This window comes from Podarcis tiliguerta, assembly GCF_965153285.1.
Source record: "Podarcis tiliguerta genome assembly, chromosome: 17".
Taxonomy (NCBI): domain Eukaryota; kingdom Metazoa; phylum Chordata; class Lepidosauria; order Squamata; family Lacertidae; genus Podarcis; species Podarcis tiliguerta.
Genome location: NC_139550.1, coordinates 8,190,868 through 8,218,539, shown reverse-complemented (window position 1 = coordinate 8,218,539; position 27,672 = coordinate 8,190,868). Strand labels below are relative to the sequence as shown.

The 27,672-nt window shown below is 40.8% G+C and overlaps 1 protein-coding gene across 1 annotated transcript in view; it reads right to left on the bottom strand.

Annotated features, from left to right (window-relative positions):
• Window positions 1-27,672, bottom strand: part of TNKS (tankyrase) — an 83,389-nt gene that overhangs the window by 41,602 nt on the left and 14,115 nt on the right. The window contains exons 4-10 of the mRNA XM_083419516.1: window positions 16,395-16,431; window positions 15,649-15,724; window positions 6,160-6,254; window positions 4,635-4,701; window positions 3,345-3,531; window positions 2,366-2,487; window positions 31-122 (exon numbers count right to left, since the gene is read on the bottom strand). Of these exons, the coding sequence (XP_083275642.1) occupies window positions 31-122; window positions 2,366-2,487; window positions 3,345-3,531; window positions 4,635-4,701; window positions 6,160-6,254; window positions 15,649-15,724; window positions 16,395-16,431 (676 nt within the window). The remainder of the gene's footprint in view (window positions 1-30; window positions 123-2,365; window positions 2,488-3,344; window positions 3,532-4,634; window positions 4,702-6,159; window positions 6,255-15,648; window positions 15,725-16,394; window positions 16,432-27,672) is intronic.

Genomic DNA, 27,672 nt, shown 5'->3' with positions numbered 1-27,672 from the left:
AATGTTGCTGTTTTAAAGAAGAAAACGTACTCTTTATTCTTCTCATTGACGTTCGCTCCTTTCCGAAGCAATAACTCAGTGACTTGTTTCCGTTTGGGGTGAAGAGAAGCCACAGCACAGTGCTGCAAAAAAGGCAACGTAGGAAAACTTAAGCCAAGGGTTGGAAATCAAAACTGAAGGACATGCTGGAAATACAAGATGAGAAGGCTGCAATTAACCTGTATAAATTGTAATAGTGTACAACAAGGAATTTGCTTCTTAGGATGCAGGACTGGGTCAGGGATTCAAAATGGAAATGTATGCAAGTGATTGAAGTTCAAGTAGCCCTTCATGCGCCAGAGTAATTCCCTGTGCCGAAGATGCAATCTGCTACTTAAATGGAGTCACGGCTTGCTTCTTCTGTAGGAACCGCCACGACAAATTGACAAGCAGAGCTCCAGAAATGTCCATAGTTCCATATGCATGTATCCTTTCTGTGGACACCAGGTAATATATAAAATACTGTGCACATACTGTACTATCATATTTTGAACTTGTTCTCATGTGAAAATCTTAGTATAAGTGCAAAAAGTGCACTTAGAACCTCTAACAGCTTTGGGGGGGGGGTTGCTGAGGTGTAATGCAATAATTTGGGGGCATCAATCGTTTTCCATTTCCCTGGAGTAAACATGAACTGTTGCTTCTACTCCATATGTATTTAGTACAAAACTATAATAGAAAGCACAAGATGTTCTGGGAAAGGTTTTACGTATCCCAGAGATTGGCAGGGGCGGCCCACTGCGTTTTGCCACCTGAGCCAAAACAGGAAGGGTTGTGTGGCTGTGGCTTCCAGCAAGATCTTGCAAGATCTTATCAGAACGCGGAAGCCTTCGCAGGTACTTCTCTGATATTGAGGGAGGGTGCACCTTGAGTTCTACCACCTGAACCGCAACTCCATCATTCCTGACCACTGGCCATGCTGGCTGTGGCTGGTGGAAGTCTAACTTTATCGGGAGGGCTACAGGTTCATTACCCCTAGGTTATAAGATCACACACTTCTTTGGTGATGCAAACGTAGCCCTTAATCACAGCAAACAGTAGCAAGGGAATTCGAGCACCAATGAGGAGGGGCTGGTGAGCGGGACAGTATGATCCCTCATCTTAACCTCAGCATGATCACTGTTAGAGGACGTACTATGATATATTTGAACTGGCGCTCTACACTTCTATTTCTGTGGAAGTATGAAACTGTTTCAACCATTTTGTCTATTGTTTTTGGGTTATAAAATGGCTGCTTTTCGCTCTCTGTTCTATAACCAGGCAGGTCAGAAGTTCACTGCATGAAGCAAAGACGTGAGGTGCAAATGAAACCTAAACATGAATAAGATGAAATTATGGAAAAGAGAATCTCAAGCAGAATTCTACTGCCCTTCTGATTGGTCACCTGAAATAATGCGTGTAAGTAAAGCTAGCAAATGTAGTTTAGAAAGACACAGTGCTGGTGAAATAGGAAAGAGCTGGACTCAAAAGAAGGAAGCTAAAGGACAGCTACGCATCCAGATTCCAGGAACAGAAGATGCTGAACAATGAGAGAGATGGACACTGCCTGATGAAAGTATCAACTTGGGTAGGGAAACAATCTAGACTAGGTTTAGATGAACATGTTTTCCTATTTATTTTCATTTTATCTTCTTTGCTCAAACTGTTTCAAATCATTACTGTTGAATAAAGACCTTCATGATTATTTTTTACATTGCCGCCTTACAAAACCTTTTACAAAATCTAAATTTGGGTTAAATGTGTAAGAGGCTTTGTAGTTCACACCACACTAATTGCCTTACCACACTACTTGATATGGCTGGGCCACTAAATAAATTCCAGACGTTAAGGACTGTTTAGTGGAGGCAGACAGGCTATCCACACTTGGTGGCAGCAGTGAGGATAAAGGGAGGAGCTAAATTAGTTGGTTTGCTTGCCTCCCTTGCCTCTCACAGCACAGGCTACAGCTTGTGCCATCGCGCCTACAGATACGCAACCCTTTTTTTTTTTTTACTCTAGCAGATTTTGAATGCTGCTGAAGCAATTACAGTTGCAAAAACACACGGTGTACTGAAGGATCAAACTATTCATTTCAAATAATTTTGAATGGCAGAATTCTCAGATCCCCGCTAAAATGGTGTAAACATGAAAGAAGATGCTTACTACAGGTTCTTCCTTAGCTCAGCATTAAGTCACTGGCAGGTCAAGCATCATTAGATATGTGATGGGCTGAACTAGATTTACCTTGAAAACGCCAGTCTTAACTATGGGATAACTTCAGCCACAATTATGTATACAAAACCTTAGATGCTGCCTAAAGCAAGCAGAGGGACTCTTATGATCTCACCAGTGCTGTCTCATGGGACTGTGGCTGCTTGAAATTAATGACCTCCAAGGCAAGTGTCTTCTTTACTTTGGCTAAGTCGGCTTCTCTTGCTGCTTGTAGTAAGGAATGTCCTTTGAATTCATCTGCAGGGGAATAAACAATATTCATGACTGTCAGAATTATACAGCATTAGCTTAGAAAAGCCAAACAACAGTTAAGAGGGACAATATAATTCCACATAGTTCACAAAGAACTGTCCTATTGCGTTCTCTCAAGTGAAGATTGTGAAGACAAAATAACATTCTTGGGCTGAGAGGTAAGGGGGGGGGGTTTCTATTTCAATGCTACTCAGCCTAAATGCAAAATTAGTTTAGATGCTCAGTGACTTGTATAAATGCTGCCTAAAGGACTTTACACACACACACACACACACACACACACACACACTTCTGATCTGCCAAATATGTTGATAAGAGAAGATTAACAAGAAAAAGGTTGCAGGGAAAGGTTTCTGAACTGACTTTTAATGCCTGAAATAAATTAGAATGTTGTCCCAAAGTGACCCAAATTTTTTGACAATAGTGATATATATATTAACACATATGAAGCAGATATTATCAGGGCAGTAATTAAGTAATTAAGTAAATATTACACAAGCAACTAGGCATGATTATTCTCAGTTTGCATAATTTATTATGTAATTTTCATTATTTCGAACAATGTATTCTGCTTCTGCTGGTCATGATGAGGGATGCGAAGGAACCCCAGGCATTGAAACCCTACCCTATGACTGCTCAAAATGTTACAAAGCAATCCCTCTGAGATTTCACCAGAAATGCCCACATCAAAATGATCTTTGCAACCATCTTTGCTTTAATAAAAAAAACAAAAGTTGAGGTTTACAGGGAGCTGAATTCTGTGATCAATATCACACTCCGTAGAGCACAAAGTGCCCTTTCTAGATGTGAAATACAGTATTTTGCACCCTAGCGATACCTACAGGTAAGCCTCTCTTTCAGCTCAGGCGTTGGGGCCATGTCAACAGCACTCTTTCCATGACAGTTGACCAACGTTGGATCTGCACCATGGCTGAGTAACAAAGAACAAACTTCCACACGATTCTTAGAAGCGGCTTCATGTAATGGAGTAAACTGCCAAAGATCCATCGCATTAACACAGGCACCATGCTAAGTAAGGAAAGAATAAGAGTTAAATTGTACAGGTCAGTACCTGTATGTAGTGTCAGTACCACAGTTAACTTTCAGTGCTAAACAGAATAGGTGTTATCTAATGAAAACTTTGATTATAATGAATTGATATTTTAATACATGTTCAAATAATATGCACTTGATAGAAAGAATGTGCTCCAGGTTTGCTGCTTACAAATGTTTAATGAAAGCCCAGAGTCTCTCAGAATATGAGATTACGGAGGTTTTTTTTTTTTTTTAAAAAAATAAGTCAGTATTTTGAATCTCGAATCAGCCACAAACAGTGGTTTGCTTGGGGCAAGTAATAGGTTGTATCTAACTTAAATTATTGCATGACTTCCACTTACACAACAGAACTTCCTGCTCCAACCCTCCAAATCTGTTTGGGGTGTTTCCCAAACCCTCTGGAACACATACATATGGGGCAGTGAGGCATAGAAGGAATAGTTCAATTGTGTGAGCAGAGTCACTCCAATCACGTAATAATTTAGCTAGATGTAACCCAGTTTCTGTAATACAGGGAAAATACTCTCCTATGTGTGGAATGTGGACCAGGTCTGTTATTTTCCCTTAGTTTTTAATAAGATGGCATAATAGAAAATATTATGGACTTCAGCTAAAGCGGCCCCGTTGATTTAGCAAATTTACGTGTTATGGATGGCATAACTCCTAATTTTTACAGCGTATTCTTCAGAGGTGTGACATTTCAATCACAAATATGTCACAATCACACACAAATTCAGTTAGTCATATGCTACTGTTTGAAAAATGGCCTCATTGATGAGAAATGTGTGTCCCTCAAACATTGTTCTTTCATTTGTTTGACCACACAGAAAGACCCCCACAAGCCATACCGTATTTCCATACATATGCTGTACACAGCAGCTAAGGACATTTATATTGCTATTGCCATGTTTAGTTCACGGGGTCTGCAAGGCTGCTTACACAATTTAACTTAAAAATACAAATAACCATACAATAAAGAACAACACACAAATAGTAAACACGACAGCACACTACATGTTAATTACTTCCTTCAATTAATTACATAACATTAAGGAATTACTTCTCTTTAACGTTACCTTCAACAGCAGTTCTGTAACTTCATAATGTCCGTAGGAACATGCATTGTGGAGGGGCACAAGTCCACTGCAATAAATAAAGCATTAAAACTACATTACCTAAAAAGCAATAATTAGGCAACTTAGAACCAAATTGGCTGCAGCAAGAGAGACATTTAAAGATGTAAAATGTAGTTTAACCTCAATAACATTATTATTCAAACAGATGCTTGGTCATAGATTCTAGCCAGATGTAGGATTTTATGAAAATCTGAGCATGTAACAAAAGCAACACTGCACTGCCCAGTTTCATGCAGGGTATCAGTCACATGATTCAGGCCTGCACAAATGGGAATTCTGGTGCACAGATGAGAAGATTGCTTGAACTCATCCAGAGAGGCAGCACAGCAGCTGTTCCACACGACCAACTTTTTAAATCCTTTCTGAGCCCTAGGCGCAAGCCACTTTTTAAAGCACTTTGCTATATCTTATTCCAGCATTTGAAATGTGCCTCTTCCTTGCCTTTGTACAAAGGTTCCAGCAACTTTACAAGCAAGGGAAGAGGAGCTTTTTTAAAAAAAAAAAAAAAATCCCTGAATGCAAAAATGAGGTCAGAGCACAAAGGAAAGCTTTAGAAGAACAGAAAATTGTTACAATAATCTAACAGACTAATTTGTAAAGGTGTGACAAAAAAAATATGGCGTGGAAACACCCCGACCAGACTAGAAAAAAATGCAGTAGGAAATATGAAAAAGTCTTAAGATATTTCTGAATTACTCTACAGCATTGCTGTTTATCTCCCTTCACTTTCCACACAGACATATCTGTCGAGGAACCACTATATCTCCCCCAGAATGCAGTTTGAAAACCACTGCTCTAAGCCACTGGGGGGGGGGGGGGGAGCTGCAGCATGTGATACTTAATCAATTCTGTGATCTCAAACTCCAAATGTACATCATTGTAACATCTACAAGATTTGAAATGCTTGGGAGAATAATCAAGGTTTTACTATTTCCCAAAGGATAAGCCTTTGTTAAAAAGGTAAAGGGACCCCTGACCATTAGGTCCAGTCGTGACCGACTCTGGGGTTGCGGCGCTCATCTCACTTTATTGGCCGAGGGAGCCGGCGTACAGCTTCCGGGTCATGTGGCCAGCATGACTAAGCCGCTTCTGGCGAACCAGAGCAGCGCACGGAAACACCGTTTACCTTCCCGCCAGAGCGGTACCTATTTATCTACTTGCACTTTGACGTGCTTTCAAACTGCTAGGGTTGCAGGATCAGGGACCGAGCAACAGGAGCTCACCCCGTCGCGGGGATTCGAACCGCCGACCTTCTGATCGGCAAGTCCTAGGCTCTGTGTTTTAACCCACAGTGCCACCTGCATCCCTTGACTATAATGGTATGATATTGGTTTAACCCACAGTGCCACCTGTGTCCCTCCAAGCCTTTGTTAGGTACCACTATTTAAGAGGCCCTTTCACTAGTATCCACCCTGCTTTATGAGTGCTAAAAAAGCCAGTGAGTTCATTATAATGTCTTACATACCCCTTATCCTTTGCATGAACATCAGCACCATGCTGGAGCAAAAGCTGGACTATTCGGACTCTGTTGTATCCTGCAGCCAAATGTAACGGAGTAGACTGTAAGAAAAGGCAGAAACAAAAAGAATGAAATTAAGACACTTTCCTTGGGTAAGGCAAGTTTCCACACAGACAGATACTTGCAGGCAGAAATGGCAACTCTGGCTGGGGAGCAATTACAAAGCACCTTCTATGTTCTGCACAGGTTTCCTATGGGAACCACCTCACATGAGCAGCAGCCTCAAAACACCAGAACAGCTGGCATGCATAAGCTACTTGAGGTGGGCATAGAGATAAACGTATCATCAATAATATACCCCTCTCCTCTGTTTTCTCTTCCCAGTCGATTAAAAAAATTCTTCTGGCTACTGCCTTCTCTGTAGCTCCCTATTAATCTATCAAAAGTGCATCCTCTACCCACTATTTAACCATTAAAATACGGTCTCCATTTTGAGTGTGTTCATTTGCTTTCTTTCACAACAAAAGAGAAACTGGCTACTTTCATCTTAGACAGAAAAAAACATTTACAAATGTACGATCGGTTTATACGTTTAGTTTAAAAGGCTACATCACAGATCCTGTTATAACATCATTATATATAACATTATATGCATTTTATCAACAGACTGAATATTTCCAGTGACATATCTAGCTACCACTACCCAAGAGATCAAGTTTTTAAAAACTGATGTAAAAGGTATTTAATCTGTTGAACAGATCAATTGATTAAAAGTGGTTGCCCTACTTTCAACTTCTCTCACTGACTGCAAATACCAAATCCAAGTCTCAACTTAATTATCATTCTCTAGGTTAAATCAGTCTAGCTTCCCCCAAATTAATGAAAAACGCTTCTTGCATTCCAGCTTTGGGGAAATTAGCCCAGACTGTTTAAGTGACCCTGCTGTCCCCTCATGGTCCTCTCAGCAACCAGGAAGTACAATTACAGTTGCCATGGCAAGCAAGAGTTTATATCTGGTGAACAGAATTAGGGTGTAGTTTCTGGGCAGCTTAAGTCCCAGGAGTCTTCTTCACTCCCTGAAGGTGCATCATGTGATTAGCATGTCTGCACTGAAGAAATTAAAAATGAGCAGCTGCCATGGTTAAGCTCCTTCTGTGCCCCCTAACACATGCATGCCTGGGGCAAGCTCTGTAGTGTGACCAGTGCTAGCCTTTGGCATTTACCGTATTTTTTGCTCTATAAGATGCACCAGACCATGACGCACCTAGTTTCTGGAGGAGGAAAACAAGAAAAAAAAATATTCTGAATCTCAGAAGCCAGAACAGCAAGAAGGATCACTGTGCAGTGAAAGCAGCAATCCCTCTTGCTGTTCTGGCTTCTGGGATAGCTACGCAGCCTGCATTCGCTCCATTTCCCCTTACTTTTTAGGAGGGAAAAACTGAGTCTTATAGAGCACAAAATACGGTATTTATTTTTCTTTAAATTGTCAGCATTCTCCCTGCCGGCAGCTGTGTTACATTTCCACGCCAGCTCCTGCTTCTGGGAGCAGCATTTTAAAACCTCTTTTTTTACTTCCCTAAATTTTTTAATTTCCCATTTCTGTATTTGCCTTCATCTGCCACTCTTCCCTGTGACTTCATCTCAGCATAATTTTTCTCCAGTCTCTTTGGCAGCATCTACAGCAGAGGTACACTCAGAGCAGGACTCTCCCTCAAACCTCACTTCTCACTCCAGAAAGGGGGAAACAGTTTTAAGCAAATTGTTTAAAGATAAACACCAGGGAGGATGAAGATTCCCTGCCGGTTTCATGCAGGAAAACTGAGGTGCTCTTAGGGAATAGCAGGTCACCAGAAAACCTGGAGTGGACATCTTCTGTGGAGGGAAATATGGCGATCGTAGCCTTTTTAGCTTTGGTGTTGAAAACAGTGCTCTGCCTATGGAAAGAGAACTGCAGAAGGGAGAAAGTATTTTGATTGTAAAGAGTTTATACCACGACACCACCAGTCAGTTTCTAATAGATGCAAACTGGGTATCCTAGCACATCTAATCTGGATCAGAATGAGATGCAAAAAAAACATTCTGGCAGGAGCTCCATAAGAGAAGCAACCAAATATATTACACCTATGTTCAAGAACACAAATTGCTCATCAACCTCAGGGGCTCAAAAAAGGTTGGTGACCCCTGCAGTACAAAGAAACTAGTACCAGTGTAATGCAAAAGGACAGTGTTTTTGTCCTAAACACAGCCCTTTTAAAATAATAAATATAATGCCTTAAGCATTATTTCATTTGAGGGTAAACATGAGGTGACTGCCCATAGGTAAACAAACATTGTTAAAGCTGAAAACAAACTGCTTTCTTTCCATTTACGGAATCCTCTAACTCTTCCTTCCAAATATTGAACACTTAAAACATTCCAAAGTGAAACATTGCATTACTTGAGTTTTCAAATTCTTATGTCTAAAATAATTTACTACCTAGTAGTGAAAAATCATCATCACAAGCCTTGCAAAACAGCTTTCCCACCCTGCATTTTCAAAAGGAAAATGGACCACCCTACTTTACAATCCTGTTAACATATCCCCCCCCCCCAAAAAGAAAAAAGGGTGACTTTGAAGACATTTAACTATTTTTTTGGTTACTTAACAAACTTTAATGATTAGAATTTTACTGACATCACGGTTCCTCTTTTGAAGAAAAGTGTAAGAAATTGGCACTCTTTTGTAAGAATGTGTACATTAGCAAGTTTTTTTACTTTACAGATGAGACAAACAATGAAGGGCTTAAACATCACAAGAATGAGAAAAGAAACCTTTTTCCTTGCTCAAACTGAAAGGCTGTTTTTTGTTTTTGTATTAGTATGTCTTACATGTATATGCCATCTTTCTTTCATGGAACTGAAGAAGGGTGGTAAACAGTGCCTATATCTATCTATCTATCTATCTATCTATCTATATATATATACAGTGGTGCCTCGCAAGACGAAAAGAATCCGTTCTGCGAGTCTCTTCGTCTTGCGGTTTTTTTCGTCTTGCGAAGCAAGCCCATTAGCGGATTAGCGCTATTAGCGCTATTAGCGGTTTAGCGGCTATTAGCGGCTATTAAGGGATTAGCGGCTTAGTGGATCAGCTGATAACCAGCTTAGATCAGCTGTTAAGCGGCTTAGCATCAGCTGTTAAGCGGCTTAGAGAACAGCTGATAAGCGGCTTAGGGGCTGGGGAAAAGGGGGGGAGGGGAAAAAACCCCGCAGAACTCGCAAGACATTTTCATCTTGCGAAGCAAGCCCATAGCAAATTCGTTTTGCGAAGCACCTCCAAAACGGAAAACCCTTTCATCTAGCGGGTTTTGTATCTTGCGAGGCATTCGTCTTGCGGGGCACCATATATATATATATGTCAGTGTGGTGGTGACTGGCTAAGATCACTCAGCAAGCTGAATGGCTCAGTGGCATCTTCCTTGTATTAGTTGAACACTCAGTCTAACCATTATGTCACCTCTGCTGATACCACAATGAGCCTATCACTTCCACAGGTATTCCAGCATTGTGAATGATCCTCTTTAATATCTTTGTGTAAACAAATGAAGATTCCTTCCTGACTGTAGAATAGTGTATTGATGTCATCTGGGGACTAATGGGAGCAGTCTTGGCGCAAGTTATTTGGGGTGGTTATACAGAATGCGATTGCTGGGTTTGACGAAAATCTTCCAGTTTGCATTTCAGTAGGTAACCAGTAAGAGTGAACTTTCTCAAATTACTTTGTATTTAAGGGTAAGAAACACACAATGCTTGGAAAACAGAAAATCTTCTTGTGAAAATCCATTAACTTTTCTAATTGCATCATCATTTAAAAGCCAAATAAAAGCAAAATTGTCTTCCAGAATCCTGTTTGTGGTAGTTAAATGTAAACACAATGGGAAACTAATCCAAAATGAGGACTTGAGTTTGTTTCCCTCAAGAATTAAGACTTACGGCCTGTCAACAAAGAATGGCTTTGTACAATATATAAAATGGTGAATAGGAAAAACAAGTGACTTCTAATATCTGAATTTGAACTTGAACTAACTAGTATGGTGCAGTCGCTGTTGGACGAAGAAGGGTGACCTTGGGCCAGTTGATGTCTCTCAAACTACATGTACCATTACAGGGCTGCTGAAGGATAAAAGGGGTACAGGGTTTGGACGAAGAACAATATATGATACCCAAGTAGGGTAGGATATATGAATAAACCAAGAACAGAAGGTAAGAACTTTCTTTTTCCCCCCACATGAAGTGTCCAAAACCACTCCAAATACAGATGTGCCTAGTTTTCTTTTCAAGTTTATACAAAAGATTGCCTGGGTATGATACATCACTGTAATTATATGGATTTATAACAGCAAAGCGTGAAAGGAAACACTTGCCCTGTTTCCTCTCACATGCAGAATTGAGAAGGCTTTTAAGACTTCCCGTGCTAGTCATTTTCCCACATTGCATACAAGGCAACGGCAAGAAGATGAAATGGCTCCCTCTCCCTAGGTGATAGTTAAGAAAAGTAGTGAAATACTATAAAGGCTCTGTCTTCTGAAATAAGATGCACTCAGTTGGCTCATTTGTATCTGCAGAAAGCATGATGAGTTATTTTTTGGCTCTGCATTGGTCTTGCATCTCCCTATGGGCCTCCATTTATGTTTAGGGGCCTTGTTGTTAAGTATGCACAGCATGAAAAGGAAGTTAATTTCTGTATCAAGCTGCTTTTATTCTCCAGTTTCCAGCACCATGAAACAACACTGCAGAAAGTTCCAGAAACACACTTTAACATGACAGAAAGCAAACAGTTAAGAGAGTCCAGAGATCCAAACTTGCACTATAAAGGTTTAATGGGGTGAGGGGCAGAACTTTTAAAAGAATTAGCAGTCTGGAGAACTGCAGCTCACTAAGGGCCAGTCTACACAAGCAGATCGCACATTGAAACCTTTTTCTGGTTTAAACTCTCATCCAGTGTAAACAAACACTGATGACAACCCTCAGAATCCCACTGCTTTGAAGTAAATAAATTAGCAGATGTTGTTATAATGTGTTTTATGATGGTTTGGGCACCAGCAGTAAAGCTGGAATAAGTAACTGCCATTTTAAACGGTGTATCAGTAACCACATCAGTAGAGACATCACCTTGCCAACAAAGGTCCGTATAGTAAAAGCTATGGTTTTCCCAGTAGTGATGTATGGAAGTGAGAGCTGGACCATAAAGAAGGCTGATCACCGAAGAATTGACGCTTTTGAATTATGGTGCTGGAGGAAACTCTTGAGAGTCCCATGGACTGCAAGAAGATCAAACGCATCCATTCTTAAGGAAATCAGCCCTGGGTGTTCACTGGAAGGACAGATCGTGAAGCTGAGGCTCCAATACTTTGGCCACCTCATGAGAAGAGAAGACTCACTGGAAAAGACCCTGATTTTGGGAAAGATGGAGGGCACAAGGAGAAGGGGACAACAGAGGACGAGATGGTTAGACAGTGTTCTCGAAGCTACGAACATGAGTTTGACCAAACTGCGGGTGGCAGTGGAAGACAGGAGTGCCTGGCGTGCTCTGGTCCATGGGGTCACGAAGAGTCGGACATGACTGAACGACTAAACAACAATCAGTAACCACGAGGGCTGCTGAGGTAGAAGGACTCTGGACATCACTGCAATGATATGGAACCTGCAGCCCTCCTGATGCTGTCAGACTACAACAACATTATCCCAGACCATTGGCCTTGCAGGCTTTGACTGGTGGAAGAAGGAGTTCAGTAACTTGTTTCCTAGCCTTGCTGTATATGACTGCTTCCAAAGGGATAACTGCGGTTCCATTGCTGCCCACTATAAAAACTTCCCTTGTGTCACACAGAAGCATTTATGCAGAGCTAAGCTTTGCAAGATCTTTTTTGGAGAGTAATGCAGAGGCAATTTATTTTAATGCAATATTGTAAAAGTTGTTTGGTAATGTGAAATTGAGTTTGTATCATTTTCTTCTGTATTGTGTCAACACAATATACTTAGTTTGTCTAACTGAATTAGCTAACTGAATTTATTTTTCCTGGTGTTACTGTTTAATTTTTTAATCTTTGATGAGCATATTTGCCATTGATTTCCTGCCAATATGTATCATCACTTGGCATTCTGAATTCAAACACAGATACTAGCCAATTCTTCATTTACAATTCAATTCATTGACAGATAATAGGGTCATGGGTTCATTAGAAATACAAAAAACTGCACAAATGGATTCTAAAAATATATAGGATGACTGATAGGATTATTTATAGTATCTTGGAGTCATTTTTCCCCACGCAAAACCCCAACCTCTAGCTGTTATTAATAAGCAGAGACTATTAGGTACTAAAACTTCAGTAGAATACGAGCTTGAATGATGGAATTCAACAGTATACATGTTTCCTCAAAATTCTATACAATATACAGTGTTGAAGATTTTATTGAAGAATTACAGCCTCTTATAACTGTAAACAAAAAAGTGCATCCTCACATTTCAGCTAAGCAATTAATGTTGGTGCCTAGAACCAGTTTGTGTTGCACAAACACTAGTGTTTTAAGTAATGACTGCTGTGCGCATGAATCTTTCACAGCCAGCAGTCATTACTCTGACTGCTGGGATTTCCTAACCCAAAATTAAGGCTTGCTCCATGGTCTCTTATTTAGGCATGCATAGCCTATCTTCCTATATCAACGATGTCAAGTATTTGAAGCTCAAACCATTTTACTCATTTATCTGAACATAATAGAGAGGTAAAGGGAGTACGTGTGTGTGTACGTGTGTGTGTGTGTGTGTGTGAGAGAGAGAGAGAGAGAGAGAGAGAGAGAGAGAGAGAGAGAGAATGAGAATAAAGGGAATTTCCCAGATAAATTCCAAATCCACATGAGGGCAATCTTTACTAGGCCAACTAAAAGGTCACACCCCTGGTTAACTCCTTTCAGCCTAATTGGATGCTTAGACATGGAAAGATGGCAGAATGTAACCTGGTACTCAACTTAGGTATTTCCTGCCTAATATAGTGGTCTTGAAACCCATAGATGAAGGGTGGGATTCACCCAACGAACCTCAACGAAGTCTTGCACAAGGACTTCAACTTGCACAATGAGGCTTTCCTCTCTGTATCACCACCATCCCAATGTGCCCCCCCAATGGCATGGGGGGGGAGAACACACAAACCCCGAACAGCACATGGGGAGTCATCTGGCAAGCTGATATGCTTGCATGCTGAATTCTACCTGAAGCCAGCTGTTGATTCTGGTGGCTTTTAGGGTGGATTTAATACTAATGGTGAAACCAGAGCAACGAGACACTTATCCAATTTGGTACACTACTGAACCTTGGGATGCCAGATGAAGGAAAGGAGCAAAAGGCTTCAGCAGTATCACAGAATGAAACATATTGAAAGGCAAGAGTCTCAAAATTGCATTCCTTTGGTCAATGCAGAAGCCAGCAGCATTCCCCAACCCCAATCAAGGTTCAAGGTTCAAAAGCATTACGTATGCACTGTTCCCTATGCGATATGTGACTTATTCCCTGACAGAAGCAAGGGCAATCGCTGCACAGGTGGATATCTGTGAACAGGTCAGAGTCCTGCAGAGTTTTGAATATTGGAGAGTATGCTTTCAACAAAGAAGACATGAGCTATTTTGATAGGGGAGAGAACTGAATGGTGCCTCCACAGGTACAGTAATAGATTAAAAAGAAATAAGCATTTGCTGACCTGTAGGGATACCCCAAGATCCATCACATGGTAGGAACAGTTCTCAACAGAGGAGCTCAACAGTAGCTACCAAATATACTCATTATATAAATGTTTTGTTGTTAATAATAATTTTATTTTTGTCTTGAATAGAAATCTGTTGGTTTTGATCAATTTATCTGCTACTGCATCTCAATTGTTTTAAATACACTGAATTTCTTTCCTTTGTATTCCCTTTCAGAACATTCAGATACATTATATTCCTGAACCATTAATACTATACTTGATGGCATATTGTTTTGGGCCTCATTTAACTATCTGTGGGGATTTAGCTACACAAAAAAGTTCTGCTCAGGACTTCTATATTAAGAACACTGATTATAAAAGAAAACTCTTTAAATAAACACACACAGTTGCATATCATCACTTAAAAGACTTCCCCATGCTATCAGACTAAGAATACAGTACTACAAATCATCTGAATAATTCCTAAATGTAAGTTGCTTGCACAGACAGTTCTAAGGAGATTCAGAAGTACTTAGTTGCGGACAAATGGGGGTGAGGGTAGTGCATATAGTTCATTGTGACAGTAAAACCAACTGATGGTCATTCTAACATATAAATAAAAACAAAACAATATATATAATCACACACACAAGCAATGCATGCCGCCAAGTTTTAAATCAGTACAACTAATCAAGAATCTGGTGGGTATAATTTTAGCTCAGTTACAGATTATACACACAACATTATTAAAAAGAAAGTGCATGGTCCCATAAAATATAAGCAGTTATAAACATTGAAATAAATGGCAATTACATGAGCCTTGCTCTGTAGTGTTTGTGTCAAAAAATATTTAAACTGGCCCTTTTTGCATTGCAAATGAATAAACTTATTTTTAAAAAGATTTAGCTCCAAAACAGACAACTGGGAGACCAAGGGCCACAACATGCCCCAGTTTTTATGAGTCTTCCCTCTTCAGCTCAGCTTGGGCAGGAATGATCCAGCCTTGCAGGCCAAAGCAGCTGGTCATCCCTGTTTGAGACTATGCTATGAAGATTTTGGCAAACCCTAAAAATAGCCACTGAAGGAGAAGATTCCTAATCTGTGTGGACCTGGGTCAGTCCCAAGAGCAAATTCTAGTATACCAATTACAAAATTTCAAAGCTAAGCAGCGAAATTAAATGGTCAAATGCACATTATGTAATTTAAGAGAACATTGTCATGAAGTCTGGCTGGTAGCCTGTCATTGTAGGTTCTTCCCTTCCCCTTCTAACCCAATCCATTTCATTCAACATCCCCGTTATATAAAGCTGCAGCCAGACATCAAAAGCATAAAAATATCAAAAGTTAAGAGAATTCAATAGGCACAAATCATACCGATATGGAATTAGCTATGCTAAGCATAGAAGTAGGGGCTTGGACTCCTACCTTTCTTAACTGAACAATACCACAGAAAAGAAAATACTAGACAGACTGTTATTTTACAGCTATTAACAACCCAAACATGCAGTTTATTTTTGTAGCCGAACTATCTGAAGCACAGCCCAATAGCTGACATTTGAAACAAATAGCATGATTTCGAGTGCACGCTCCACTGCCTCTGTCAATCTGTCACAAACCATCAATATTAGGCATAGCATCATTTAATTTCATAGTTAACAGACACGAATTAAAACACTTCCACATAAGTGATGGGTTAAAAATATTTTCAAATTGACAAGGCATGCAGGTTAGCTGTCAGGGGGGGGAAATGACAAAATGTGTTAAATATGCACAGACTTACTTTTCGCCCATCACTTGCATGGCAGTTCACATTTAAAGGTGTCAACAAAGCCATTAGTTTTTCTTCATTACCACTCCTGCATGATAGAGAAGTAAGAAAGAGGGAGAGCCCCTTATAAAATATTTGAAATGGAGTTTCACATTATATACTGTTCTATATCCTGGCATGTTCAAAGAACCACCTAATATGCATTTCAAATTGTAAAAAACAGACACTTGAAACAGTTCCTTTAAGAATACACCATGTAAAAGATTAACATCAATTTAATGTTTAATTTATATTTTACTTGGTTTTATGTATCTGCCGAAAAGACGTTTCCCAAACACCTATTTTTGTTACATTCCCCAAGACACTATAAATAGCTTCAGAGCTCTTGCTGAAGGTTTCTTATGATGGGCTTTAATAAGAAAACGCGAAATATGCCTTTCAGGTATAAAATAAAGAGAAAATGTCCTAATATACTGTTTCTTTCTAAAATGATCACTCTAAACATAAATGAAATTTGGAGCCCATTATGTCAAAATGCAAGCACCCCCATCATACTGCATGATTACAAATAAACACATTCTTTTGCTTTTTGCAAAAGTGGCTAAAATCCAAAGCAACCCATGCTAACAAGCCTTGTTTATCTGCATAATTTCATAATAGGGTAATGACAGAATGACAGCGATCATAAAAGCCCATTTTTCATCCCGGCTTTCTACGTCCTCCCTTCAAAAACCATTTGTATTCTGAGCAGCACTTACCTAGCAGCTTCCAGGAGTTCGTCTTTCTTGTATTCACCTAAATGATTGCAAAATATCATGCTGTTAGCATTTGGCAGAAGACAGATTAAGAAATGCAGCAGGAAGCAAATACAGAATTAAACAGAACGGGGGGGGGGAGAGTGAGCCCACACCCCGCTGGGTGATGGAGCTGTGACGTTAGCCAGCTTGTGGAGGCAGCATCGCCAGTGCCTTGGAGACGGGCAGCAAACTGACGCAGCTTCTTGTCCAATCCTCGGATGAAATGGCTTTCTTCAGACAACCAATGAATGCTGAACCTGTATCTAGAAACAATCCCTCCGATAACAGCATGGCAGCTGAATACAATGTCTCCTCCCCCACTTTTCCTATTCACTGTATCACATAGCGTGAAAACGTAAGGGAAAAAAGTAAAGCCACAACCCCCTGAATGCCTTTCTAGCTTGACGGTATCTTGCAAAACAATTATTTTACGTCAGAACTTCCTAAGCCACGGCCTCATAAGAGCACACTTCTGGCCTTAAGGAAAGCAATGCATCAAAAGGGACGGGGAAGGGCGAAAGCGTTCAGAAAGCTGCACTTAAAACCTACCATTAAAAGGTTATTTGGCTGTTTTCGTATCTTAGGGCAAAATTCTAAATGCACGTCCTGAACTCTAGCTAAACTCCCAGTGCCAAGGGTTCCATGAAATATCTGAAGCTTTTTGATTTGAAGAGTATTATTTGAATCCTCGGGTCTTCAAATTTCAAAAGTTGCAAAAACCTGAACTGGGAAATGCTGAGTACACCTCAATTTAAGAGCCATAAAGTCAGGAAATTACAACTAAAATAATCCTCACAATAGCAGCTACGGTATCCAAGCCATCTTAACATTGCCCTTTCGCTCACAGAAATATTACAATTAAAAACCATTGCACTTTACAATTATGGCTAGCAACATGTCCATTAAAATCACCTACCAGGGACACTTGCACAAATCCACACACACAGACACAACTACTGAATGAATGTTAAATCAATGTGGGGATATTTGGAGAGCACACACATAATTTTCTATTCAATGGCCACAGATACACAACACTAAGCCACACTGTGTAATTTGTCAAGAGATCCCATTTTACTCCTTCCTTAGTTGGTGGGGAAACAAGCCCCGAAGTGGCTGGCTTAACATCACATCTTAATCAGAATTCATGATTTGTTTCTCTCAAACAAACCAAAAACAAAACATGGGCTCCTTTGTTGCAGTGTGAGAGAAACAAAGCACAAATCCTTGCTCAGAAGTAACTCTATGGTTTGTTTGCCAGCTCAACGGAGGAGGAAACAGGAGTATTCACTGGTAATACACCTCATACATATTATAGTTAAAAGAAACCATGCAGTTTGGGCTCAGTGTTACATGCAAATGCAACTTATATCTGTGAAGAATAAATACAGACTTGCCTTCATAGGATTCAACCTATGAAGTGGCCTTACAGTGTCAGCGCATTGGCCTAGCTAGCCCATCATCGTCTACATTGACTATATCAATGGTTTTTCAAGGCCTCAGGCAGAGATGTTTCCCAACCCTGCTAGCCAAGATCCTGTAGCTCAGGGGTGACCAAACTTTTTTCAAAGAGGGCCAGATTTGATGAAGTGAACATATGTGAGGGCCGATCAAAGTTTGCTGAGCTTTTTTTACAATTTTACCCCAAAGTTGCTGAGCTTTTTAAAAAGGATTTTACCCCAGGACTGCCACGGGGGCCAGATTAGGCCCCTGAAACAGACTTTGGACATGCCTGCTTTAGCTGGAAGTACCAGAGACCTTGTGCGTCCAATGTATGTTGTCTAATCCTTCTCATACTGTAATATCACCATAAGGACTAGAGGGAAATACGGTTTTATTCACTCCCCCTTACACTGTATTTTTGTTCCTTGGTCTTTCAAAAGAAAAAAGAAATTCAGAACATGCTGCCTGAGTGCTAGAGGGACTATTGGGTGTGTCCAAGGACTTCTGTGCAACGAGTAGGATTTTTTATTCTTCTGAATAATGGATAATACCATATCATAAACTAGACAAGGTTCTGCTGTTCAATAAATTCCCCTTAGGCACGTGGAACTAGTCCAGCTGTTCCTTTGGATCCTGGCCATCAGTTACAACCTTGTATGCAGCACCTAAGTGGAAACACTAAACATTACTATTCACATGCAAATACAAACTGCTAAAAATGCTAGAGAGATATAATTATTTTATTCGAAGCAGATAACCTATTATCTCTAGGTGAAAAACACTTACGCATTTTGAGGATCATTGGCATTCTTGCTTTACATTCAACAACCTTGCTAGTACCACAACACAAAACGAGCTTACAAGCATGTTTCAGACTTTACCATATCCTGCCGAAGCATGAATAAATTGGAAAGTGCACAAGCGTCTTTGTTCAATCTGCAGAATGATTTCAAAGAACTACATTATTATTTGCTGGTTGCTTTTTCACAAAAGTGACGCAAAGCAACTTGCAATATAAAAACAAAACATTAAATAAAGCCAAGTATAAGAACAGGAATAAAATAAATACCTAAAATGTTCATCCATAATACTGTACACAGTACATAAATGGGTGGATCTAAATCAACCCACGCCACTCAAAAAATGAGCAGAAGAGCCTTTCCCCTACAAGAGTAAAAAGCATTCCACAAAAAGAAAGCCACCACTGAGAAGGCCCTCAGAGGGGGCACACAGACATGAACCTCAGATGATGAATGTTGAGTCCAGACTGATTTATGTGGAAGAGGTGTATCTTGGTATACCGAGGCCCTGAACCACATAAAGCTTTATAGGTCACCAACAGCATCCTGAATTGAGTCCACAAACCTACTAGTACACAATGCACTTGTGCCAAGATTGGTGCTATATGATCAGTCCATCTTGCTCAGGTCAGCCATCAGTCTACTGAATTCTACACCAGCTGCAGTTTCCAAACAGTCTCCAAATGTAACCCCACATATGACACATTGCAGTAATCTAACCTATTGCCAGGACAAAGACCACAGAAGTTAGGCTGTCCTTATCCTCATAGGGGTCTAGCTGGGCCAGCAACCAAAGCTGATGGAAAGCACTTTGACCACTAAGTCCATGTCAGTCTCAGACAAGCGTAGTGGTTCCAAAAGCACCCACGAGCTGTGCAACTATTCATTCCAAGTGAGTGCAACCCCCATCCTGAACAGGCAAGGGCCCACCCAGCCAATCTAGAGAACCCACCAATACTTATTTGGATTAAGCTTCAGTTTATGGGTTCTCATCTAGTCCATTGCGACATCAAAAGGAGAAACAGATCTGCCTATTATCAACACATTGCTGACAACCACTCCCAAACTCCCGATGACCTTACTCAGTGGTTTCATGTAGATGTGAGTGGTGCTGCCCACCCCAACTAGGGCATTGACTCCAGAATAATAACATACTATACCATAACACATCTTGAGAGTTCAAAGAGAATTAACAGGCATACACACACCCTTCTCTTTCTCTTAAGAGCCAGTGTGGTGTAGTGGTTAAGAGCGGTAGTCTCGTAATCTGGGGAACCGGGTTCGCGTCTCTGCTCCTCCACATGCAGCTGCTGGTTGACCTTGGGCTAGTCACATTTCTTTGAAGTCTCTCAGCCCACTCATCTCACAGAGTGTTTGTTGTGGGGGAGGAAGGGAAAGGAGAATGTTAGCCGCTTTGAGACTCCTTAGGGTAGTGATAAAGCGGGATATCAAATCTAAACTCTTCTTCCTGACAAAGGTCATTATACAGGGTGACCAAAGCACTTTCTGTGTGAAAACCAGGCCTAAACTCCCATTGATACGGTTCTAGAAATTTGGTTTCATCCAAAAGAGCTTGGCTCTGGCCCACGACCAAACACTCAAGAACCTTCCCCTCAAAGGGGACATTAGATAATTAACGTTTTTGACTCCACTGAGGATTTCTTAAGGAGTGGTCTTACAATCACCTTTAGGTAGGTATGGACTACCCCCTATTTGCATGAGGCATTAATCACCCCCCTGGCCCAGCTGGTGGTCCATTATTCGCTATCAGCAAGAGCACAAGTGGATGACCAAAGCAAACCAAGCACTTTGTCCACATTCTTACAAACTGAAACTGATCGAGAACAGGGGGACTAGAAAGTGCTCTGGACACCTCTTGAGATTCATCTGTAACAGCGGAACCAAGATCCTGGGCAGATGCACAAGACTTTATCCTCAAACTGCTTGGCAAACAAGACACAGCAAGCCATTGTCCATTCTATTGCCTCCTTTGGGCAATGTAAAAGGCCCCATACTACCTGGAAAAGCTCCGCCAGACAACACAGTGCGGATGCAATGGAAGCAGCAATGTATGTCTTCTTCACTAGCAAAGATTAGGCTCGATGAAGAGCACTCACGGGTGTTTGGCTGTATTCACCTGAAGTTTTGCTCCACTTGCCTCCAAAGAAGCCATCTCCCACCTTGCTTCATTGCCCTAAGCTCTGGTGTATACCAAGAAGTTAGAAGAGCTTTATGAAGCAAGAGAGGATATTTAGGGCTGATAACGTTAACAGAATCCTCCTGCATATTCCACAGATCAGCCAGGGCTTTAACAAAGCATCAACTGTACCCATCAGAAAATCCCACCCCTGCCCCACCGGCTCTAGGTCATCTGAAAACCAATTTGCTCCATCAACCTCCAAAAGCAGACCATCCAAATAGGGCCCCTGCCTCTGCGGAGAAGGTAAGCTGCTGAAAGTCAAAATCTCAGCAACAAGTGATGCAGTCATGACAAGGGACTGATGTTGATATCCTCCACTCTCAGATCACCCTCTTCCTGGCCAGCCAAGAAAACCGGATCCATGACTTAATATATTCATATATGAAAGGGCAGCATAAAGATGGTTACAGCTACGAATGGCAGAATTATTTGTATACTTAGGCTTTCAGGAGACACTTGTTTTACATATGCATGTTCTAGAAGAGTCATGAATTAGGATATGTAGACAATGGCAACAAAATGCACTGGCAGATTTACCCAGCAACTTAACACTCACACAGGTCTTAAAATGGAGAGAATCAAAATATACATATTTAATACTTCAGTGAGGAATAGCTCAGCAACAATGCATCTCTTTTATGGCAATGATGATCACACAGTAACAATACACAGTTCTTTAGTGTGAGGGAATTAGCCAGTTGATTCTAACCACAACTAACCTAACAACATGCATACAAGAAAGAGCAAGCACACAGGGTGCAAGAGAAGGAAGGGTGAGGTGGAGGTCAGTGCTGCTTAAGGAAGAACAGTAGTGGACTCATTTCTCTGTGGACTCATTTTACAAACTAGGGCACAGTTATGAGCAGCTGGGAAGGGAGGACCAGAGGGTGACATACAAAAACCTCTCTCTCTCTCTCTCTCTCACACACACACACACACACACACACACAGGGGACAGAAGGAGCAGATAATTTGTAAGGAAAGGTTCTCCAGAAGGCAGAATAGAGAGTGTGAATCACCAATCAAAGCACCATTGGGCAATGGGAAAGAGAACCTGGGCATGTTGAAGCCAAGAGCAAGAGGGAGCCCTTTAAAAAGGCTTCTTGGCAACTGGAAAAGAGAACTCTCCTTCAGCCATCAGGAGGCAGGAGACTGTATGGAGTCCTTTAAAGGACTATATACAGCAGGCTTCCTCAACCTCGGCCCTTCAGATGTTTTTGGCCTACAACTCCCATGATCCCTAGCTAGCAGGACCAGTGGTCAGGGATGATGGGAATTGTAGTCTCAAAACATCTGCAGGGCCGAGGTTGAGGAAGCCTGACATACAGCAAACGTGCCCAAAGGAGCAGAAACCAGATGTAGTGGAGGAAAAGCAAAGGAGGACAACAGTTTCTGGCCTGGCAGTTTGAGTGATTCAGCAGGTGATTACAGGTAGAGTGGATCTAGGCAACCATAGCATTTTTTACTGGGAAACCTGGAGTTTATAGTCACTTGTAAACAAAGACTTTAGAGCAAATCCCAAAACTGATTTGATACAAGAAATGCATAATTCCTGGGCAGTCATGTTTTCCAATACCTGTCTCCTGGTGTATCTTTTGCTCTAGGATGCTTAGTTTGGTCAGAATCGCATATACACTTCCAGAGTTAAAACTAAATACATTCCTTCTGGTAGATGAGCCACCATAGCCTCTAGAGTGCCCTGAAAAATTGTGCCCCAGGCTTTTAAAACTCATCTACCCATGTACTATCTGAAACCAAAGAGACACTTTGTTTGCCAGATGTGAAATATATTGGCATTATTTTCAGTTCTCCTACCCCACTACTACTCTTGATTGAGTTTTCTTTTGTTGCTTTAGCTGACATGGCGACTCCTTGATTAGCATGATTGGATTTTAAACTGGAATAATGGACCTGAAGGGGCACTTGTTATACTGATGGCTAACTGGATTGTACTGCCCAGGGTCATGTCCTGCACATATGACTTGCAACATGCACTCCCTTGAGATGACCAACTTAACTTCTTCAACTACTTTTCCCCATCAGGCAGGCCTCAAGCAGCCCCCTTGTCTTCTCTTGCAAAGTGAATCACTGAAGCCATTTTTAAAACTATAGAGGCATATAGGAAGTACTGGAGTGGAGTGTCTCCCAGGCTCATGAGTTGGCAGCCTGCCAACAGAACCGAGGAATTAAGGGAAGATGCACCCAGAAATTGTAAGCTATATCACTCCAGAAGGGCAAATGAAGAACAAGGTTGTTGGCTTTAAGGCTTGTACCAACAACCATTGGGGGGAGTATAATGGCCATCCACACACACACACACACAATAAAATGTGCATGTGCTAATATGTATCTATAAATGCACATTTAGAAGCAATTACTAGAATTTTTTTTTAAATCCAATGAATCTCAACATTACAAGGAAGGCTGAGACCAGGTGGCCTAAGCAATCGAGATGTTAACTGTTGATGGGCAACGTCAAGGCCCTTGCTTCCCTTCTTAACAAGATGATTGGACAGCCCTTCAAACAAAGGAGGCTACATTGACCATGCTGCTGGATGGGGAGGGATTTCTGCCTTAGCTCAATGCTGGGGATAGCCAATGCTGCTACAGTAGTGTTAGAATTGCAGCAACATAATGAAGGAGAGACCTGCAGCACTGGTGGCTTTGCTGCAGGGAAACAACCTGTCTGACATTTTATCTTTTGAAAATGAGAGTGCTGAAGGAAATGATTCTTAAAGTAAGAGCACTGCTATGGGGTACCTGTATTTTATTTAGTGCGTGTATATCTTGCCTCCATCATACATCTCAAAGCTGATTACATCTGCTTCCTAGACGCAGTCCTGCTTGGCTTCAGCAAGGTGGCTATGCCATGCGCCCTTGAAAACAAACATGACCAGGGCATAGTCTAAAAGCCTCCATGAGGATTCATGGTAAGGTGGATGAGCTCTTATCAGACTTTGGAAACATTATCTAAGCATTGAGGTAGATGGTATTTTGTCATTTATCCCATCCCTCAGAGACCACCACCTTTATCTATGTCAGCATTTAATATCATTGTGATAGGCACTTTTTCATGTGCCACCCCTATGCAGTTAAGACATCTGCAGTCCCCTCTCCACTCATCAGATTATTAGTATTGCGGCAGGAGAAGGGGGAAACTGCATCTCCATCAGAGCACCGGTTAATCAGAGTGTCTTAAACCTCTCCATCCACCCCAGTGCTGTATTTAATTCTTTTTGTTTTTGTCATTGCTGCCAAAGTCTATGGGTCTTGGGGGCAAGGGAGCAAAAAGATAAGTAACCTGGGAGGTGTTGTTAATTAATTAATTAATTAATTAGCCTTTATAAACTGCTTAATATATTACAATTGCCAAATATGACTTGTGGAAAATCTCCCAAAGCATTCATGCATCTGTCAGATTCTGCTAAGTATCCAGCGGCAGGCCATCCTCATGGGCCCCTCAACTTTGCAGTGGGGATCTGTGCTGCAATACCAAGCTACAGATGGCCTGACCATTCCAATAGGGTTAAATCACACACCACCACCACCAAAATAATCCAGACTACCCCCCATGACCTGAGCTGCAGACTAAAATCAAGGGTATGTCCTAACCATGTGTTCGGCCAGTGACAACGTGGGACAGTCCTATGGTTGTCATGGAGTTGAGCTGGCCCAGAGAGCCTTGTCACGCCACCCCTGCTAAAATAGATCCACATGCATTTTGTACAATGCACAAGAATCATATCAAAACTGCTCTATCAGTTATATCCACACCTTCTGCAGCTCGTTACAATGAAGTTGTGGATGAACTGTGGCCGCACCAAACAAACTACCATAAAAGTCAAACTTGGACAGATATAAACTCAATAATGCCTCTCAGAGATCTAGTTCCTATAAAAAAATCTGAAGCAGCAAATTATTACAAGATGAATAGTTTTTATGTTCTGCCTTAATCTAACAAGAAAAACAGACAGTGATGCCATCAATCTAATGCAACACAGTGACTTTTTAAAGCCTTTGGTGCTCTGCTATTTGTGACAGTAAATTGTTATAACACTATGCCAACTGCCTCTCTGACTGTCAACAGGTGATGCTAGACATCTGGGTTAGTGCAGCACAATGGAGACAGAACACCAGCAGCAGAGGAAGGGTACACAGTTGCATTTTTAAAAATCCCAAGGCTTTTTTGGTAATATTTGTGTATGTAAACATTCCATGGTATCACAGTAAGTTAACCAACAACTGGGGTTGGGTGGATTAGAGCTACCAGGAGATTTTTAACACAACTGTAAGATGTCACTATTGTGACTGTATATAAACAAGCAGTTCCAGTATCCACAGCTCATTACTCTATAGAGGAAAGAGGGGGAATATGTGATAGATTTTCGCACGCTCAAAATTGCCAGAGGACCTTGAGTTGTTAGAAGAAAGCAGGCAAAAGCTTTCAAAATATACCTGTATATACAGAGATATGCTATAACCAGAGACAACAATACAGAAATTGCAAGGAAGCAAGAGACAGCTGAAAACAGACAGTTGAACAAGGGCCATGGGAGGAGGAACAGAAATAGTGATGGCAGATCAGGCAACAACACTGCAAAGTCCAAAATTCACATTCACATGTTCATCAGCACCTTTCAAACATATGTGTTAATAAGTTCTGAATCATGCCAACTACCATGATTTCTAAACTCATTCCCATTCATCTCAACTGGTCATATAGCTAAAAAGGTTAAGTATTAACATTGGTATGAAACATTGGTCTTTCAGCAGATTACGTTATGCATTTCCATTAAGATGTCCACTTTAACTTCATTGCAAATATTTATGCTGAAAATTTGTTAGTGTGCAAACTGTCATTTTGATATCTAAATGTAAATCCATATTTTATTACTGTCTCTAAAAAATTTGTTACGTCTAGACTCACACAGTGAATTATAAATATATCACAGGAAAGAGTACAAGCTCTCCATCAGCTATGTCCTCGCAATCACCTCATTAAAAAAAATGCAAGCTGCTACAATTTTCTGCAATTACATGCAAATCAGCAGCAGTTCTCTGGTTCACGGTTGTAATACACTCCTAACATCACTGCTTTTACTGCTGAAGATGTTGGAGTCAGGATGATTGACCATTTATTGCTACAATTCTTTGCAGATGATAACATCTAACATTTTAATTCAATTTGCTAGGTCACTATAGCACATTCCACTGTCTGAATAGCAGCTGCTAGCATGTTCATAGAACATTTTCTCTTCAAAGGGGGATAGCCAACTTGTCAGGCTGCAAAAGCAGACCAAGTCTACCAAAATAATAATCTGATCTCCAATAAAATGTCGGGGGGGGGGGGCTCATTTATAGTTCACTATTAATTTCATTATATAGAATTACAACCCAAACACCCACTCAGAAAATTCATCCCAGCAGGGGGTGTTGATTTGGAGCCATAATTTAACATTCCTCCTCTTTGCCATTAGACCCATTGCATGGTGTAGCTGTGAGGTACCATTACTTAAAATGATGTGGTACATTTTCAAAGGGATATCCTACTAGCCACTGCTTACAAGAGAAATGAAAAAAAAAAATAGCCCAGTGGCATTTTAAGCCTATAGCAAATGTATTAATAAAGGATTGGAGGGTTGGGTTGGGTTGAATGATATCTTGGGCCCCTCCAGGCTTCTGGTTTTATATCTGTCAAATGAGATTCTGCAGCAGAAGGTACTGCTAAGAAGCAGTCAAACCGGTTTATTTTGTTAAGCACCCTTTGCACATGTCTAAAGATCTGCACAAGTACATGTATGCTGACACAGAAACAACTAGCTAGTGATGCTTTCAGAAGGAGGAAATACGTTTCTCTCCCACTGATTTAGGTGTGAGGGTGCCAGTGTAATGCAATCTCCAACCAATGTGAGTTGTGCCAGTGCCAGTGCTTACCTTGGGTTTTGATGTCTTAGAATGAAGGTCACAAATTGAGAATGCAGTGTCTTTGTGGATATATGATTTTATTTACAGAGAGAGAGAGGCTGAGCATAAGGTGGAAGGACTCGCAGCATAAACAGTCAAACAGATCTTGTTCCCCCATTACCTATTAGGTTTCCAGGGAACCCCTGAAAGCCATAACACAACACATAGAGCAAGTCAAGTCTGCATGTCTTCCCACCTCCAGATGAGACTAGCTCTCATCTTTTGTTCACCACCTGGGTAGCTATGCCAGGATGAATTGGTTTTAAGTGTATAACAGTAATATTGCATATAAACGTCAAGGAATACCAAGAATGATGCATCTGATGAAGACAATTCTAGCCCAAGAAAGCTTATGCAATAATCTACATGATAGTCCTTAAGGTGGTAGTACTGTTCTTTTCATCTTACCTACAAGACCTGCTCCCTGTTTTGCCGGCCTATTTCCACCTACCCTTTATTGTCTATGACTGTTTAAAATTTTCTTATATTTTTGTAACAGAATGAACTATGTAATTTTTTTTGGAAATTGCAGCCACCTTGAGCATGGCTTAGATGTGGAACGGCTGCATATGAATAAACCATGTTTTGATAACATTGCACTATGGCCTTACTTTAAAGGGCTGTTGTGAGAATAAAATAATATAAAACACTTTGGCAAATTTAAAATGCTACTCCAAGGAAGCTAAAAATAAACCAAGAACCGTAAGTCGTACCTTGGCCAATATAGAAACCCTTAGCTGTGATTCCTCCCTTATTTTTACCTAGGTAACAATACTGCCAATACCTCTTAGCAAAACTTCTACTTCATGATTTCAGAACAAGATCACAAGGA